At 44.1% G+C, this 13,950-nt stretch overlaps 1 protein-coding gene across 2 annotated transcripts in view; it reads left to right on the forward strand.

The window, feature by feature from the left end:
* CFAP20DC (CFAP20 domain containing) overlaps nucleotides 1–13,950 on the forward strand; it is a 2,832,435-nt gene that overhangs the window by 1,399,253 nt on the left and 1,419,232 nt on the right. For both annotated transcript variants that reach the window (XM_069643752.1, XM_069643753.1), the window contains exon 10: nucleotides 11,053–11,221. In XM_069643752.1, the coding sequence (XP_069499853.1) occupies nucleotides 11,053–11,221 (169 nt within the window). The remainder of the gene's footprint in view (nucleotides 1–11,052; nucleotides 11,222–13,950) is intronic.

Genomic DNA, 13,950 nt, shown 5'->3' on the forward strand with positions numbered 1-13,950 from the left:
TTCTCTAAATACAATCAACACACACTCCTACTCAACCCCAGATTCGTCGAGTGCTTGCTAGGATAAAAACTTTTCCGTTAGCCTTATCACATTGTGTGGTTTAATACAAAGCCGATTTCTTCTGGGTTCTAATTCGACCTTATGTGTCCATGAATCGGGATTTGATTTGCCTTTCAGGGAGCATGATACTATTAATGGGTCGTGGTCACTAACTGAAGATGGAAGAAATCTTAGTGCCACAACTCTTGACATCATGTTACTACATACAAAGAAACAATCACGAGTTGCGATTAGGTCTCCATCGTGCCTAGTCTTTGCACCTGAAAAATATCCCTGCAGGTTCCCCGTTCAGCATGAGGATATGTCAAAAATATATCTCCTTGGACCATTGCTGATATTTTGGACCCAGATGAATCAGATTTAGCAATCCTATGCCACAGTTTCAAGCAATCTATGGTCAAGTCGTCAAAAATTATCAGTAGTGGCTTGTGTAGGATTGTATAGATTTCATCAATCCAAACCATCACAGTATCGACAGCATAAGATGAACCCTCGCAGACAGGATTCCAGTACAGGTGGAAAAGTACCATGTGCTATGAGTTGTAATTTAAAAGCTTCAAGTTAAGATTGATGATCAGGATTTGGATAAACGGATTGGGCTGGGTTTCTTGGATTACCTCCAGTTTTAGGCTGTTCTTTATGAAAATTGTCAAGCCAGATGAGAGTCGACCAGCTGAGCATTTTATGGCTTTATGATACACTACAAAGCCATTGAGGAGGGGTGCTTCAAGAAGCCAAGTTTCCTATAGGCATATAATCCCGGAATTGGACATCAGGGTAGGTAAACCCTAGAAAAGATGGGAAAAGCTCCTGGTATTCCATGATCCAATCTCCAACGTCCACTGATCATCATTCGCCTGGCTTTAATCCTGTTTGGTGGAGGTCAAGGCTCTCGCGAGACAGTCCCACTATTGTCCATTGTCTGTTGCAACAGGTTCAGCAGGATCTCTATGTGCTACTTTTCTTGCAAATAATAATATCCTTTTATAGTCTTCTTAAAAGATTCTGAGTCGATAGACTGAAGCTTATTTTCTCCACTGCAGTGGCTGAGTGCATCTGAAGCCTGCGGATGTTCAACAGAACTCTCACTTATAGTTGTAGGTCATCTGCCATCTTGAGCATCTGGCAGTTGATGAGTATCTAGTAGAGCGTGGATGTCGCAGAGTCTCTGAATTTTTTATGTCGAAGCGCAGCGGTCGCAGTTCCTCCCATGTGTCTATTGCAAGAAACCTGAAGGTGTCTTCCTGACTAGTCCCCAGGGATCTGTCATCCAGGTGGCCAGGACATGGTCATCGCTATTGGATCCAGTACCTGTGGGTGGACCAGTGACGGAGGATCACCTGGATGGGGGGGGGTCTTTGAGGAGTAGAAGTTGGACACCGACGGGTGAGACGCGGTATCCCCCTTCACACCTTTTCCCCATCCTACCACGTAGGATACTCAAACAACCCCCGCCACCATTTTCCGACACAAACACTTTCGCACACCACGAAAGATCACGGACAAACACCAGAGCCGTTTACCTGACATGTACCAACACAAGAGTCAGGCAAAATCAGGCAATTGACCAGAATTGCACACACCTGACGGCCCTTTCCATTTCCCACAGGGATAAAAGTTGGAGCACAAGAGCACAATACGAGCAAGGCAGACCGCACGATGGGAGAGCTAACTCAGCACAGCAGTTTAAGAGGAGGAGAAAGATGGGCCAAACCGAGAGGGTGAAAAGGAGAGAAGCAACATTGCCCTTTCTGAGCCAGGCCCATGAAACCTCCATGGAAGGAATCGTAAGACCGCAAACAATAGCCAACATTTGTTGCAACAGATGTCAACGGTACACAGGTCCCTCCTCCGCCGATTACCATGCCAGGCAGAGATGCTTGCCACCGTGGTACTGGCCTTGACTCCAGAGACGAGAAAAGCCAAGTGGTTCATCACAGCCAGTGAGTTGAGGGGGAGAGCCGATAAACAGAACTGTATTGAACAAAAGTAGCAAACAGCTAATTGAAGAATGTACAAAGAACTGTTAATGCAAGAGGGGAAAACCAGCTACAGAGGAGTCAGGCACCACATGGGTGTTCACTCTGGAAACTGTAGTAAAATCCTCTGCACAGTCGAAATTCTTTGGCCCGAAGATGATTGTAAAGCTAAGGGAAGTGTATCCTGCATCATAAGAAAGTATAAGAAATTGTGTGATTGGCAAAAGTTGGCAAGAGTGAGCCCATCAGAGGGAATGCTAATGAAAAGGGGACGAGGCATAAAAATCCTGATGAACAGCGTGTTGACAAGAGTGAACCCACCAGATGGATATCCACAGTGAACAGTTTAAAAAGACATTAAGATTTGTGAATGTCACTGTGACGAATAAACTTCTGGGGCACCAGTGGTCCAGGGATGAATATCGGTTTCTAAACCATTTATCAACCCACACCTCTAGTACTCCAGAAGGGATCTAAACAGATTGGAATCCAAGTGAATTATAAGATCTCCTTGTCCAATTTTTGGTAACATGGATGGAATGGCAGGTTCATCTCTGCAAGGTCGTGGATCGTTGGTCAGTTGCAAAACAGCGGAAATACAATTATTACCCAATGATAAAAGGGACTGTCCAGTCCCAGTTGTATAAAAATAGCTACTTTATTATTACTACAAGATATAGTTTTAGCATGCCATAAAATACAACCCACCCTGTAAAGGAACACAGAGGACAAACAATTTCACGAAGGAAAGGGATGCACTATGGATACTGACAGGAGGGTTGTTGGTAAAGTAATCAGTCTTAATGTTCAATATTATTGGTTTCAGCACCAAGTGGGCAAGGGGTCGTAACTCTCTCTTGGGGCCTTCAGAGAAGGACCAGGGGGGCAGAAACACAATGTACCTGGTGCTGAAGAAGTTCTTGGTGCTCGACAGTGTCGAGGCAGTTCCAGTACGATTCACAGGCTTTGAGACAGAGCTAGTGGCGGGAGAGCTGCAGGTACCAGGCAGCAGGCAGTTTGGCAAGTGGGACTGGACGGACGTCTGCAGGCTGTCCGGTGCAGTGGCTCAGGGCCAAGATTCGCCATCTCTGTGCTGGTTGGCGTATCTGGGATGCTGGTGGAGACACCTGGGACGGCTCTTGTGACTGCGACATGACAACAGTCAGCGGTACAGCCGATTGCAGTTCGAGGAGTCGACTGTCTCGAAAATGTCCTTAAAAGATGGATGCTGAATGATGCTTTTATGTCACCCCTCCTAGTTTCTTCGCAGGACTTGTGTTCTTTCAAAGCTCAGGAGAGTGAATGCAGGCAACTGCCTTGTCCTTTTTCCAGACAATCTCCGGCACTTTCCAACTAGGAAGCTAGCTGGCAGAACCTAGTAGAGCATGCTGTGTGCTGGCTGGGTAACAGTTGTGGAGCTGCTGGACGGGTCCTCCGAGGTTGGTATCTCCCTCTGTTGCTTGGAAATGTTTACGGGAGGGATCTTGCTTCCCTCTTGGAGCTCCTGGCCTTCCTTCACTGGCGGAAGATGTAAGGTAGACTGTACCTTACCTGTCAAGTGAGGGGTTCAGCCCTCTTTTAAAGCCAAATGGGCCCCAGTGAATGGTGCAGTTTAGGCCTACGTTAATGATCCAATCTTGTGTCCCCACCAACAATCTTCGCTTATGCATGAGGTCAGGACCAGGGTGCTCTGCACCAGGATAGACAAGGGGTGACAACATATACCTAAGTCTCACCCATCTTCCTGTCTGTTGTAGATCAAAGTGTCTCTCTGGTTAACTGAGCCCTCTATGACTCTTGATTAAAGCGCAGGCTTCCATTTAAGTATATGCTGCGAGCAGACTTCCTGCCTCTCCCAAATCAAATCCTTCATCCCTCTGAAAGGGGTCTACTCTGCAGGGACACCGGCGGTAACTGCTGGACCCAGACAGGCCATTCACTGACTTTCAAACAGAGAGGTGGGAATTAGCTTCAAGTTGACACATTGCATACCAAAGGGGTGTTAGTCCCGCCTTCTTGTTGTCTCTTCCAGCAACCAAGCATCTCCTCTAATCTTGCTTCAATTATCTGGTTAGTATGCACTGTCACCACACCAGCCAGAGTAATCAAAATGAATGCAGATCCATGGAGCCTTTGATATTTAAATTAGCCTGCTCAGGGCTGGAGGAAGGTGTGCCTTCCCCCTTCTGGAGATGCTTTGGTGTACCCAGGGCTGTCACATTCCAGCTGAATATGACAGGGGAAGACGGTGCATGTAGGCAACCTTTTCCCGAAGCACATGTGACTATGCATTTTGTGCAGGAAGCTGATGGACTGTGTGCCGAATGGCCTCACACAGTCCTCAGAGGTTGATCTCCCATCATTCATTCTCATTATTAAAAAATTAAAAAGCCCAGGCGAGCGCACTCTCCCCGTGCGGATGGTTGAATTCCCCACAGTCACAATTGAGATTGTTGTGAGAAGCCGTAGTGAACCCAACCGAGGGGCGCTGATATTTGAGAAGGGTCTGAGCCTGGAAGTGGGGGATCCAGGGGTGGAAAGTCATCACCCAACATACTTGCGGAAAGGAACATTTAATTTATTATTTTGGATACATCAAGTCCTCATAGGCAAGAGACCTTTTGTAGAAAAGAGACTTAACCACCGAAGGCCCAGATAGCTGAGAGCGGAACTGTTGTCTCATGTTAGGAAAGCTCAAGCGTGTGCTGTGATCTGGAAATCAACCTTGTCGCTTGCTCAAAACGTGGGGAAGGGGGACCCACGGCTACCAAATCCTGACCTATTATTTGTGTACACATCTTTCTTTCTTGTGAACATTATCCCACACTCTTTTGTCTATTTAGCTTAAGGATTCGCAATAGGTTTTTCTTAGTATAGGCCCTTTTTATTTGACAAGACACCACTAGGAATGCCTTATTATTATTTGATGGTTGTAGCTTCCTCCCATCTTAGATTTAGGTTTAGAATAGGCATTTTTCCAACCTTCCTATACAGTTTAATAAACACCCTTGAAATGTGATCATTTGTGTCTGTCTTTACTATTGCCACAATGAGTTCTGTAAACTATAAGCAAAGCAGACAAGGCAGCTGAGGCCATATGCAGACACACGCTGTCGTTGCCATCCTAATTTAGCAAGTACATCATTTTAATGTCGTTGGAGTGAATTACTCTTAACTTTCGAACATGATGGAGAAGGCACATGATGTTGGAGTGATTTAAAATCAAGCCATCATTAGTTCTCAACACTCTCTCTAGTATTACTTGATAAAATCTAGATTTTCTTGTTTGTGAATCACAACCAGATTTTCGCATATTGTGCGATTGTCTGGAGTTCTGACTGCCAATGCTCCTGTGGTTTCCTTTCCTAATTGAGCCTATAGTTTGAAGTTCATGTTGTGAGTGGTTAAGCATCTGTGCCAACAGAGTTGCTGGCTGAAAGGAATCAGTTGCCGAGGCAGATGCTTTCTCCTATCTCTCTTCTAAAATAAAATAAGGAGAGGGTATGTTGGAAATATTATGAGCACTCTCCTAGCGCTGTTTCATTGGGACCTCGTATAGGTCTTCCCTTATTCAGCTTTCATCAGAATCCTCCTCGTATGTTGAGAGCTGTAGCAGCAGATCATCCAATGGTTCTGGTAGAGTTAAAGCGACTACTCGCTGTGGAAGCAGTCTTGAAGGTTCTTCATAATCATCATGCCAGTGTGCGCTGTTTCTTTTTCTGCTAAGGTCAGAAATTGAAGCAATCAGAGCTTCAACTGGAGGTGGCTTTAGATTCCTTACAAAGCCGCGGAAACTCAACGTTTTCGTGGAGTTTCATGGGATGGGCATATTTTTTTGTTTTCTTTGCCTGCTTAGTTTTCGATGCTTTCAAAGCATTTGTAAGCCTTGCGTGGGGCTTTGAACTAAATATTGAGTAGTTGGAAACATTGCTCATAGGTTGAGGTTCTTCATTCTCAATTATGATGGTGATGTCAGGCTCCACGTTGCCACTCGGGTTATCCAATACTAGTTGTTGAGAAACATTCGGAGCAGCTGGCTGGTGTGTTTGTGCAGAAACAGATGGGTGCAAATTGTCACTGGGTAAAGATGAGCAGGCATTCACAATGTCTTCGTTGGACTGAATGGCTATCCTTGTTGAGCTAGATGCTTGTTGACTGTCTCGCCGAAGATCTACCGGTATAGATGAAGTATTTACACTGTAGTCAAAAGTAATCTTGGATATAGGTGTATGGTCTTCCATTTTCCTGTGTAGTACATTGTCACGTACACCTTCAACAGAAATTCTTTGGTCAGCTCTTGCATCTTTGACTAGCTCAACCAAAGACTTCAGGGCAGCACCTTCCAGTTCTTTGTCCTTGCAAATTCTTTCTCAAGTTGATTCAATGAAGGACTCTATATGGATCAATTTTCAGTTCATTAATGCCATTAGGGTTGTCTAGTCTTTATAGTTGTCGCTCAGATTTTCATAGAGCTTTAAGGGGCGAACATAATTGCGACAGCAGAGATTATGTTGGATTGAAATTGGTCAAATTGATTGCTCTGTAAGCCATCATTTTGGTTGTCCAGGTAATCGTTGAGTCTCCTTGAGAGGTGTTTCTGCGTGTATGGGTTCCTAGGAACGGTCTCATGTGGTGACGCTCTAGTTAGTTTGGTGTATGATTCATCGTCTAATTCGTTGCTGGAGCTAGCTTGCTGGTGAAAATGAGCACTTGCTTCAAAGGATTTGCGGCTATGGTGGTTACTAGCGGGACAAGAGCCCTTAGTCAGTGATGGGGAGGTCAATTCAGGTGTAATAAGGTTACATTTTTTATTTGGTAAAGCATTGACTGTGTCCACATTCTCACTCGGGTCACAAAATAGGCGCTTTCTGTTCCAACGTCCAGCTAATAGGCGCAGAGTTAAGTCGGCAATGTCTTTTGTTAGACGGGCCGCCAGTATTTAATTCGTTTTGGGAGCCCAACACTCAGATCCATGTTGGATGGTTTGAGAAGCACCGGGTGAGTGGTACTTGTCTGTAGGTATGTCTATGGATGGTTTGACAACCTCCGGCATATCTGTATTTAGTTGTCTAGCTTCTATATTTTGGATACTGCAGCCCACAGCCGATTCAGGGCAGAATGCAGTAGTGGAACGTAGTCATTTTCAGAACAAGTGATCATTTCTCTCGTGCTCATGCTAGGATTTAGTGCAGTCTCACTTGCACTAGCCATTTCAGAAAAAGTGTCACCCAGCGCACTTTTTTATATTCTAACTAAAGGACCTATCTGCTTTTCAATAGTTCCACGTCTGAGAGGGGGATCCAACTCAACGTCGTCAGACTTATCTCTTTCATGGCATCATTTTTCTGTTGCTCACATAAAAGGGCCTTGTTCGGTTGCGATGACAATAGTGCACCTGTTCTGTTTAAAATGCATCCGCAACCGAGTTGCTTTCAGTGGTTGGGTGCCTTGGAGTTTGTGAATAATACTCATCTTTAAGGGTGAACTTATTGTGTGATTAGCCTTTTTAGTACTGGTGGTGGGGGACAACCTTATCAATGTTGGTTTTTGGGTGGTGTTCTCGGGAGATCTGGTGTGCGCACCTTCTCCTTACCCTACAGTGTCATCAATAAACAGGGTCTCTGAACACGGCATGCCAGATTGTGTGCATTCCATGCAGCAAGTGCTGGACGAGGTCTCTTCGCTGCTCCCTGCTAAACGGTTTATAGTAATGGCCGTAAATGGAACAGGGAGACATTTAGGTGTTAAGTCTGTAGGGGATAATTGTGATTCACACAATGCACCTGATTCAAGAGTGACCTTGCGGCAAGTAGATAGTGGTTATAGTTCATTGTTTGCTGTCATCACTTCAGTGGAGAGGCTTGACCCAGATATATCGGGTTTCTTCAGCTCAGGTTGCAGTAGAAGTCAGGCTTTGCTCCGGGTTGTCAATATGCTGTTAGCTGGCGAAGGAGGCTCCATTGGCTACTCCGACAGCTAACACTCAGCCAACAGTCTGCGCGCAAGAGAGAGGCGAGTGTAAGGGGTAAATCTTCCTTCAAACAGCAGCCACAAAGAGCAGACTCAAAGCAATAGGGGAGCACAACAAATGCTGGAACTGCAGGGCCAACACTCAAGCCAACACTCCAAGATGCTCTGCCTTGGGAGAGGCGAGTGTAAGGAGGTAGCTCCTCCTCCAAACAGCAGCCACAGAGAGCAGACTCAAAGCAATCAACGGGAGCACAACAAATGCTGGAACTGCACGGCCAACACTCAAGCCAACACTCCAAGATGCTCTGCCTTGGGAGAGGCGAGTGTAAGGAGGTAGCTCCTCCTCCAAACAGCCACCACAGAGAGCAGACTCAAAGCAATCAACGGAAACACAACAAATGCTGGAACTGCAGGGTTAACACTCAAGCCAACACTCCACGATGCTCTGACTTGGGAGAGGTGAGTGTAAAGAGGTAGCTCCTCCTCTAAACAGCAGCCAAAGAGAGCAGACTCAAAGCAATCAACGGGAACACAACAAATGCTGGAACTGCAGGGCCAACACTCAAGCCAACACTCCACGATGCTCTGACTTGGGAGAGGCGAGTGTAAGGAGGTAGCTCCTCCTCTAAACAGCAGCCACAGAGAGCAGACTCAAAGCAATGAACAGGAGCACAACAAATGCTGGATCTGCAGGGCCAGCACTCAGTCAATACTCCTCCTTCTTTTTGATGCTTAGTATGCGCTCTCTATTTCAAAAGTATGCTGTTTGGGTTTAGCCCCTTATTGGATTGCTCAACCTCTTGACCTTCACAAACCTTCTCAGTCCATGCTATCTTGTTTGCCACATCATTTCCTATACTTTCGCAGGTTGCTATCACCTAATGAATCAGTCTTCATTACAACTAATCCTGCTCTTTGATAAACATTCTGTTTTCAACAATCCGGACACTTTATTAATTAGAATTACTTTCTTGACATGCATTAAATATATTTTATTATCAGAATGGCTCTAAGTCCTGATTAGATTTATTTGCTATTATCAATATCTTTTCCTCTGTAATATGATTGTGTTTCAACAGTATTGCAGCTACACCTTTGATAAGATTTATTTCCAACAACCTTACATTTGATTGTCAGAATGTATTCCTGCTCATTCGTAAGACTTCTGAGTATACAGTTTTGTTTCGCAACGTGAATGCCTCTTTTATACAAACTCTAACTCTTGGTATCTGATTGAATTCAACCATAATAGCTCATTAACTCTTGGTGTTGGATAAAATGCTGTCCCCTGCATGCATCAATCTTGATGATCACATGTGTCTCTTGGCATTTGATGATACATGATATCAACAACCATGACCCAATGGATATTGGTCTTTCATATAGTTTTGTTTCCAAGCATGCATTCATTTTGATTGTCACCTTTGACTGTTAGGGCCTCATTCTGAGGTTGCCGGTAAGGGGTTAACGGTGCCGTTAACCCCTTACTGCCGCATTACGAGGTCCTTTAGCGGGTCCTGCTAAGGGTGGCTGGTTTTTCCAGGCACCCTTAGTGGGAGCCGCTAAAGTACCAGCATGCTAACAACGGGCCCGTTATTAGCATGGTCCCCATTCCCATTGAGCCCTATGGGGGCTCGAATGGGAATGGGAATGGGGATGGGTTCCCTGAATGGGGAAATACCGGGTCCTCCAAGGTTGGAATGGCCCGGTAATTCCCCATTCAGGGAACCCGGACCCGGTATGCGGTAAGGGGGTAGCCATGGTGCTATCAGCGCCATGGCTACCTGAGGCCTTAGTCCTTTCATAGGTCTTGGTATCACAACAGTGATTTCTTGACTGTAGGAGTTGGATAAGACCTTGTCTTCCATTTTGTATCAATCTTGATTAGCTTAGTAATTGATAAGACATGATTTCAATAACTATGACTCTTGCTCACAGATTAGGCTTTACTTCCCACTTTGCACCACCTCTGTCTGTCATGCCGAATTCCTGTTTGTTAACGAAACTGATTTAAAAAACAATGATTTGTGACATCTCGTAAAACCTAATTTCATAACATTGATTGTTTTTGCGCTATATCATTAACAACTTTCCCTAGGGAGTTTGGAACTCTTTCACAGATTAAATAGGGGGCATTGCTTGCTTCAAACTTCATGTCCTGGCATGCACCTTTGGTTCCAATTCTAGGTGGTACTCAGTCTGTCTGTTCAATATGAAAGATAGACTTGGCTTTGACTTCTCTGAGAAGGCTGCCTTGCCACTGTTTACAAGGACTATTTCTGAGAAATGTAAACGTTAGGGTGAGTATTATGGCTCCCACACTAATATCCATTGACTCAACTCTTTATACAAAGCCCTTTCTAGGTGGACTGGCCTATAGGGAACTCTGGAGATTTCCCGGTGGGCCTCTGCACCCTGGGCCTCTTTTGTGTGGTATTTCCAAATTTTCTCATAGGAAAAGCATCGGACTTGCTAAAAATGTGTCATATGGCGCCACTTTGCAAATTATTTCCAAGGCCTCTTTTGGTCCCCAATAATTATTTCCAGGGACTCTTTTAGTTCCCAGTCCAAATATAAAAATGTTTACAGGAAGAAGTAGTTTCTATTGCAAACCAAGGATCTTCATGGGTATGCAAATAAATCATGGCTTATTTCTGGGCCATGGGTGTTAGGTGCATGCTAGAGAAATTAAAAACAAATGCATCGGCAGAGCAAACAGGAAGCAAGACCGTCCTGCAAACATCTGAAATTCTCTTTACTGGCAAATTTATATAAGTCGTGGGCAAAGTTAACTGCTCTATCTTCAACATTTGGAGTTTAACCCTTTTTTGTCCTTTAGGAGCTTTACAAAGTATCCTACATTTATACCGTCAGACCCATTGACTTTGCCAGTTCCTGTTGAAGTTGAATGCATAATACATGTAATGCACAGTTTATAAAGTATGTATTGCTCGATATGTTTGCTTGCAGCAAAAAGCTATTTCAATCACTCTATATACTATTTGATGTTCTTCAATTCATACTGTATTTTTCTTTATTTAAGATAGTACGGTCCATTGGCAATAGGAGTGACAGATCTCTTTGCCGGACTTCTCCAGAAAAAAAGGAAGAACTGTTAACAGTCAGTGGCCGTACGGGAGGATTCGATGAGGCTTCACATTATGTAAATAAGAATAATATGCAGCAAGCCAGGACAGAAACAACTGTTCTGGGTAAGTGAAGGACTTTGCACAATTTCACTTTTCCACTTAGAATAATTTGGATTGAGAAGTGACTGCAGCAAGGCAGCCAGAAACAATATAAAGGTGATATGGCAAAAACATTGATAATTATGGGTCATCTTGTAAATTCACAGCGCTATTTAATGCTCTTTCATAGCAATAGGGTTCTACGTGTCATACAAGGTCACCATTTCATTGCCGAGCATCATCAGAAGGGGACATTAATTCAGCGCTATTGCAGAAAGGGAAAGTGAACAACCTAATGAATTGGCACGAACCGTGAATCTTTTGCATTTCTGCCATCTGGCAGCACTTGTTCGGTCAAAAAGTTAAACAAGCTTGTAGTCTGCACAGTTCCATAATTGACCGACATAACCTTGACGGAAATCTACGAGCACAGTGATTAGTAGTTTTTACGTGGATTGGCATTATGAACTGTGTGGGTGAGCACTGTATGAACTTGCAGTAGGCAGAGAATTTGGAAGTGCCTTTCCTCTCATCAGCTCACAGTCATGGGCTGCATTCGGCACGGTGTCCATGACGATGAATACGTTTCATTGACTGATGGTTTAGTTATCCAGGTTCACGCCAACATCGAGATCAAATGCTGTGCTCCATTTAGGTTGCAATGACATAGATCATCAAAAAAGAAAGGCTCATTCAGATGCTAAACTTGCACCATACACTCTAAGCACAAGAAGAAAATGAAGTAGACCGTTCTGTTAATCTAGCACGTGTGAACTAACTACATGGAGGAGAAGCTATGATACACGACTTTGCCTGCAAGCCTATATTTACCATTACTAGTAGGTTAGTCACACCAGATGTGCCATTTCATGCTTGGGCAATGATGCAGTTGAGATTGCGGACAAATGTCAAGGCAACATCACATGTTAGTAAAGTGTATAAACATTAAGATGGAAGTGAGCACGCAATAAGAAGACAGAAACAATCCATGTTACATATGGTGTACACACCACTACCATCAGCATAACACACATTGTAAAAAGATTTATGTATGCACCAACCATATATTACTCAGGCCATCATTCCATGACCCTTGGAGAATTGCTAGCAAATGCATTGACTGATCTCCATAAACCTAAGGAGTCACCTTCTGCACCTCACCTCATGGAAGCCAATCAGCTATTGTCCGCAGACTCAGGGTTAATTATTGTTTTCTCAGGAGTGTACTTCAAATGCTTTTTTTTGTTGCTTTCTCAATCTGATGAGAAGATGTTCTACCTAATCGCCCACTTTCCCTATCTTGGAATAGCAAACATGCCCTCACAAATGGTTTTCTGGGAGGACTGGGAAGGTCCATGAATTGCACGTGCCATGGTGTGTCAGGTGGATTGTGCGTGCTAGGGACTGTGATGGTGACTTTAACAGGTTGAGTGCAGCAATGGGGATGTGCATGCCAGAAACTGTGACTGTAAAACCTGTGACAGAAACTCTGGTGGGCACTGTGACTAGGATGCACGCCTGGGACCCTGATGTGGATTGCACATGCCAGTGACGGGGAGGGGTGCACCAGTGACTGTGAAGTGGACTGTCATCTGTGTGCCCATTCCAGAAACTGTGACAAGGACGAGCTAATTAGGGACTGTGAAGGGGACTGTGATGGGCATGCTCATGCCAGGGACGGTGTTGGGGATTCCGGCAGTGACTGTGAAAGGGATGTGTGCATGCCTCTTACTGTGATGGGGATTGCCTACGCCAAGGACTGTGACTGGGATTGCCCACACCAGGGATTGTGATGGGGATTTCACGAACCAGGGACTTTGATGGTGGTACAATAGGATGCAAGTCACCGGTGAGTTTGAACATTGCGCGCTAAGCGGATCCTGTTGACTCACATACCTGAACCAAATACAGTCCGTGAAAGACACAAGACCGATAGTGCAGAGGCTTCTATAGAACAGTAAAGAACACCTGCTTCTTGTGAAAGTAAAGGCAACATAACAGAAAGTCACCATTACTTTCCAAGACGTGACCATGGGATCACTGTAGGGCGTAAGAGCCAAATACCGTCTACTAGGTGAATTGACATAGAAAGTGGTTCCAAAAGTGATAGTCTCTTCCCAACGGTGCGACACCCACCAGAGTTCAACTTAAAGAAATTATCAGATGCAAAGTTTGGGTCTATCCAGACCAAAGAAACCCCACCCTATCAAGTAGAAGATACCCAGGGGACAGCTTGGACCAATTAATTAGGCCTAGAGAAAAGATACAAGAACAACAGGAGATAGCAAATCCTTGAAGAAATTCCTACAGCTTTTTTTAATGTAATAGAGGGAATGAAACATGTTGGGTGATTGCAGTACGAATGATTAGATTGAATAAATTGCTTTTTAGAATGATAGATTATTATTGTGAAGTTGATTGTTTACATTGTAGAGCACAAAGCACTTTAACCACTTTTTCGGGTTATATTGCTATGTCGTTTTTCTTAATGGATTGATTTTATAATATATTAATCAAATAAAATGGATATTTTTGGTAAAGCTATGAATTTGACCACACATGTCTTTGAAATGTTGTAAAAGTTGATGTTGTACTGATACAATTTGACCCAGCGGCATAGTTGTTTAAATTAAGTTAGTGACCTGCAGAGGGGTTGCCTAACTGCTTCGTTAAATTTCACTCCATTATCTATTTTTTGTTTAAGATTAAGGTTGGAAGTATCAGGACTGTGATTGGGACTCTGATGGGATTGT

Source organism: Ambystoma mexicanum, chromosome 2p, assembly GCF_040938575.1.
Source record: "Ambystoma mexicanum isolate Mex_15411 chromosome 2p, UKY_AmexF1_1, whole genome shotgun sequence".
Taxonomy (NCBI): domain Eukaryota; kingdom Metazoa; phylum Chordata; class Amphibia; order Caudata; family Ambystomatidae; genus Ambystoma; species Ambystoma mexicanum.